Below are 5085 nucleotides of genomic sequence, written 5' to 3' on the forward strand. Positions count from 1 at the left end.
TCCCCGCCTCCTCCGCCTCCCCCGCCGCCACCCCCGGCAGAAGACGGCGAGATCCAGGAGGTGGAGATGGAGGACGAGGGCAGCGAGGAGCCTCCTGCCCCTGGCACGGAGGAGGACACGCCTCTGAAGCCGGCAGCACTGGCCGCAGTTGTCACCAGCCAGGTAGAGTCCCGCAGCTGGCACCAGCTCCAGGGGGTCCCGGGACACACGGCCTGAGCAGCCCTTGATCCGTGTGTGTTTCAGAGCACCATGGATGCCGCCGCGTCCAGCTGTCTGTCCACTAAGCCAGTGAAGAGGAAGGCGGCGGAAATGAGCAGCGCGGTGGTCCAGAGATCGGCCACCATCGGGAGCTCTCCAGTCATCTACAGCCAGCCGCCTGTGGCCACAGGTGAGCATGGGGCGGGTCAGTCCTGCCTGCTCTCGGCTTGCTGTTCCCAGCGTTGGACACTACGCCAGGGAAAGGCTAAAGGCCTGTGCTTGCCAAGACTTGATCTGCATTTCCTGCACTTACTAAAGCCCCAGCACCGCACCTTGGCGTGTGCCGTTCCACCCTGTGTTCTGTACATCACACACGTGCAGTGGTTGGGATGTTTAGGGTTTTTTCTGGTATCGGGAATCAAACTCCGGGTATCATGCTTGCTAGGCAGGCACAGTGCCACTGAGCTACCTAAATCCCTGGCAGTGTTGTTTGTTTGTTTGTTTGTTAGTACCAGGGATTGAACTCGGGTCCTTGCGCTTGCAAGTCAGGCAGCGGAACCACTGAGCTAAATCCCTGGCCCTGTGGCAGTGTTTTAAGTACCTTAATGCTAAATACTCAGCAGTCATTATTTTGCTACCAGCAAGTACAGCTTTTTTTTTTTTCTTTCTTTCTTTTTCTTTTTCTTTTTCTTTCTTGAGACAGTCTTGCTGTGTAACCCAGGTTGGCCTGGAACTTGCAGGGATCCTCCTGCCTCAGCCTCCTGAGTGTTAGAATTACATGTGTGCACCACCATGCCCAGCTGATTATACTTTTTTGAGGAAAAGGTGTTTTGATTTTTTTTTCTGGTACCGGCGATCTAACTCGGGCCTTTGTGCTTGTGAGGCAGGCAGCAGAACCATTGAGCCAAATTCCTGGGTCTGAAATCAGTTTGTAGCATTGTTATCTGCAGTTCCCTTTGCCTTCTAGGTCTTGCTTCAGTTTTGTCACCATGTGCTTTCCTTACGGTTGTATCTTCTGTACTAGGTCCCCCGGCCGCAGGGATGGGACAGCAGCCCGTGTCGCTCAGCCACACAGCCACAGGCCTGGGTCACCAGGCCAGAGGGTTGGGCCTGCAGTCCAACTACCTGGGGCTTGCAGCCACGCCGGCCATCCTGAGTTACGCCGACTGCTCTGTCCCCGTGGGGGTGACTGCGGCCTCCCTGCAGCCAGTCCAGGCACGCGGGGCCGTCCCGGCCGCTGCTGTTATAGAGCCGCCACCTCCGCCACCGCCACCTCCTTCCACACCGCCGCCGCCACCAACTCCCAAAGTGCCGCCACCAGAGAAGACAAAGAAAGGGAAGAAAGATAAGGTGGGTCTCTTCTAAAAGTGTTCTGTATTCTTAAGTGTTTTTATATTTTTTATTTTGAAAAGGTTTTGCTGAATTGCCCAGACTGGGCTCAGCCTGCTGCCTCAGCCTCCTAGGCTGCTGGGCTTTCAGACGTGCGCCACCACACTTGGCTAGAAGTAACCATTTTAAAGTACGTAGGTCGGTCGTATTCGTACATTCACAGTGCTGTGCGGTCACCACCTCTGCCTAGTTACAAAGCAGTTTGGTTTTCACCAAAAGTCACCCTTACCTGTTACGCAGTCCTCCTGTTCACCCCCTGCCTTACCCTGGGGAGGCTGCTGGGCTGCGTCCTGCCCGGCGCGGTTCTCAGCAACCCAGCCTTTTGAGTCACCGCGTAGGAAAGTGCGCTGCCTGCCCAGGGCTCCTCAGCACCCGGATCCTCCTCTCTGCGCGCTTCCTCTCACCTTCCGCCTGCACAGCAGCAGCGGTGGCCTTTTTTTCCCAGGTTCTTTGGGGCCACCTGTGTCTGCCTGGGAGAAGCGGCCCCTCGGGACCTTGGCTGGCTGCCGCCCCAGAATTCTGTTCTGGTGCAGTACCAGGGAGTGGGCCCCGCGTACCCTGACGCTCGGCGGCTGTGCTGTCCCAAGCTGCTTCCCCAGCCCCTGTCACCCCGTCCTTTCACACAGTCCCGCTCTGCTGCCCCTGCTGCCTTCGAACATGCCATCATCCTGCCTCAGCCTCCTAAGTAGCCGAGGACAGGCATGCCCAGCTCTTTGCCCTTTTTAAATTGGGTTATCTTCTTTTTGTTTTTTTGAGGCAGGTTCTCACTGTGTAGTTGAGACTGACCTGGAACTCCATGTATAGCCCAGGCTGGTCCTGAACTCACAGCGATCCTCCTGCCTCAGCCTCCCAAGTGCTGGGATGACAGGTGTGCGCCACCACACCCGGCATTGGGTTACCTTCTTGTTGAACTGTAAGAATTCTGTGTGTTCTAGACGTAAGTCCTTTGTGACATAATTTGTTGCGGCCTTCTCCCGTCTTCAGTTTGCCCTCCTTTTCTCCCTCCCTTGCTAGAGCAAGTGTATTTATTTTTTGAAAATTTTTGGTACTGGAATTTGAACCCTGGGCCTTTGCACTGAGTTACATCCCCAGCACTTTTTAATTTTCTGAGACAGAGTCTCACTGAGTTGCCTGTCCTGGGCTTAAACTTGGGATCTTCCTGCCTCATCCTCCTAAGTGCTGGGCTCATAGACATGCACCATGAGGTATTATATTTAGAAGTCAAATTTGATCTTTCTTCTCTTATGTATATTATCCTTTTGATGCCGTATGTATACTCCATTGCAAGTGATGAAGATTTGTTCATATTTTTTGTACCAGGGCTCAAACTCAGCTTGTAAGGTAGATGGTGGCACTGAGCTAAATCTCCCCCTCCTTTTTTTTTTGGTATTAGAAAGCAGACTCAGCCCTGCTCTTGCACTGAGCTATATCCCCGGCCCTCGTGTTTTCTTCAAGACATTCATAGTTTTAAAACTGTGTTCAAGGCCTTCCTTGACCCATTTTGGGTAGTGATATTCTTGACATGCTGTGAGTAGGGAGCCTGCTCGTGTTTCACATGTGCGCAGCGAGTTTTCCAGTGTGAGCAGAGACGCGCACGCGCGCACGCATGCACACCTGCTGCCCACCCCAGCCAGCTGCGAGCTGCGGTGTGTGGGGCTCTGCCTGCGGCGGCTCAGCTCTGCTCTCCGGTGCTGGCCGCTCTCGGGGTGCCACCTGCTGGACAAGCTTCGCCCGGCCTCGGCCGCCCTCAGTCACCGCTCTCGGGAGGGGGTGTGGTTTTCACGCTGTGAACCTGTTCCTTCTTGGTTCATTGCGTTGTGCGTTCTTTATTTTAAGTGGAATCGTTTTCATTTACTTCTGGGTTGTTGAGTGAGCACACAGACATAGAACTGATCCTTACCTGTGACTGTCGTTAGTGGGCGTCAGCATCTGTCTGCACGCCTGGTGCTCCGCTTCACGTCCGGCTCCTGCCACCAGCCTGAGCATCCAGAATGTCATCGTTCTCATCAGAGGCCGCCGACAGGCTTTTTACAAACTGTATGAAGCCCCTAGTCAGCAAGAATGTGTGCGGGCCGGGCATGTGCCCCAGGCCTGTAATCCAGCGCTCAGAGGCCGAGACAGGAAGATCTCCATGAGTTCAAGCCCAGTCTGGGTGGCGCATATTGAGTTCAAGGTCAGCCTGAAGTACATAGTGAGACCTTGTCTCAAAATAAAAAAGCTGGGGACTTAGCTTAGTGCAGAGGCCTCGGCGTTTCCAGGGAGAAGGCCGGGTAAAGCCGGCTCCACAGGGCTTGGATGCGGACGTGAGTCAGAGGCTCGGCTTCCCTCACAGCACAGCGTGGGAGGCTTGGAAAGTCGAGTAAGCAAGAGGTGTGGGCGTCTCCGTGAACAGGTGGAGGAAAGTGTGTGTGCCGGGCAGGGGCAGGAGTGCGGCCAGAGCCCCGAGGGCCCTGCTGTGGCGGACCCCGCGCTCTGCCTTTGCCTCCGATGTGTTTCGTCCAGAGAGGATGGGAAACGGAGGGGACTCGAGGGAGAGAGAGGCTCACACCGGTGCCCTGGCTCTGACCGCCGTGGCGCTGCCACAGGCCCAGCTCACACCCGCTTTCTCTTCTCCTGTGTCTTCGGGAAAAGAGCGGCTTTGTTTCCAGACCTCTCCACTTAGCCTTTGCCCTGAGCACCGCCGAGGAGACGGCCTGGGCCGCTGCGTCGGGTTCCTCCTCAGGGCCGGTGAGGCAGAGGCTGCAGGGATCACATCCGCCCGTGCCTTACTCCTTAGATCGGGACGGCTCTTTTTTTGTTGTCTTTTTTTGGTACCGGGGATCAAACTCGGTCCCTTGTGCTTGTGAGGCAGGTGGCAGAGCCACTGAGCTGAACCCCGGCCCGAAGGCTCCTGACCTCCATTTCCTTACTTCGTGTGTCTCGTCCCCTCTGACCCTTGGCCTTTGTTACAGGCGAAGAAGAGCAAGACCAAAATGCCGTCGTTGGTAAAGAAGTGGCAGAGTATCCAGCGTGAGTTGGATGAAGAGGAAAACTCGAGTTCCAGCGAGGAGGACCGGGAGTCCACGGCCCAGAGGCGCATCGAGGAGTGGAAGCAGCAGCAGCTGGTCAGGTGAGGCGGGGCTGCCGGTGGGGCTGCTCTGCGCCAGCGCTGGGGGCGTGCGGCGCGGTGACCTGCGTGTCGTTTCCACAGTGGCCTGGCCGAGAGAAATGCTAATTTTGAAGCCCTTCCTGAGGACTGGCGAGCGAGACTAAAGAGAAGGAAGATGGCCCCGAACACATAGTTCGCACTGTTTTAAGCAGTTTCACTTTGTTTTGTGTTCGGATGGGAGACCTCAGCCGTCTCACTGCTACGGCGAGCTCTGCGCCCTTGCGGGTGAACGTTCGCGTACAGAGGCGCCCGCTCTGGCCATGTCGCCGTCTCAGCTCTGCCGGAGGAGGTGACGGGACAGCTGCAGCCTCACGGCCTTTACTCCGAGGCCGGCCGGCCTGGCGCCAGCG

General features: G+C 56.2%; 1 protein-coding gene across 1 annotated transcript in view; it reads left to right on the forward strand.

Annotated features, from left to right (window-relative positions):
- Fnbp4 (formin binding protein 4) overlaps window positions 1–5079 on the forward strand; it is a 30137-nt gene extending 25058 nt beyond the window's left edge. The window contains exons 15-19 of the mRNA XM_033756806.1: window positions 1–162; window positions 244–388; window positions 1223–1548; window positions 4539–4696; window positions 4778–5079. The exon at window positions 1–162 is cut by the window's left edge and continues 25 nt beyond it. Of these exons, the coding sequence (XP_033612697.1) occupies window positions 1–162; window positions 244–388; window positions 1223–1548; window positions 4539–4696; window positions 4778–4868 (882 nt within the window). The 3' untranslated portion in view covers window positions 4869–5079. The remainder of the gene's footprint in view (window positions 163–243; window positions 389–1222; window positions 1549–4538; window positions 4697–4777) is intronic.
- Window positions 5080–5085: the final 6 nt, after the last annotated feature.

The sequence above is a fragment of the Fukomys damarensis genome, unplaced genomic scaffold (genome assembly GCF_012274545.1).
Source record: "Fukomys damarensis isolate Sample0158 unplaced genomic scaffold, DMR_v1.0_HiC HiC_scaffold_27, whole genome shotgun sequence".
Classification (NCBI taxonomy): domain Eukaryota; kingdom Metazoa; phylum Chordata; class Mammalia; order Rodentia; family Bathyergidae; genus Fukomys; species Fukomys damarensis.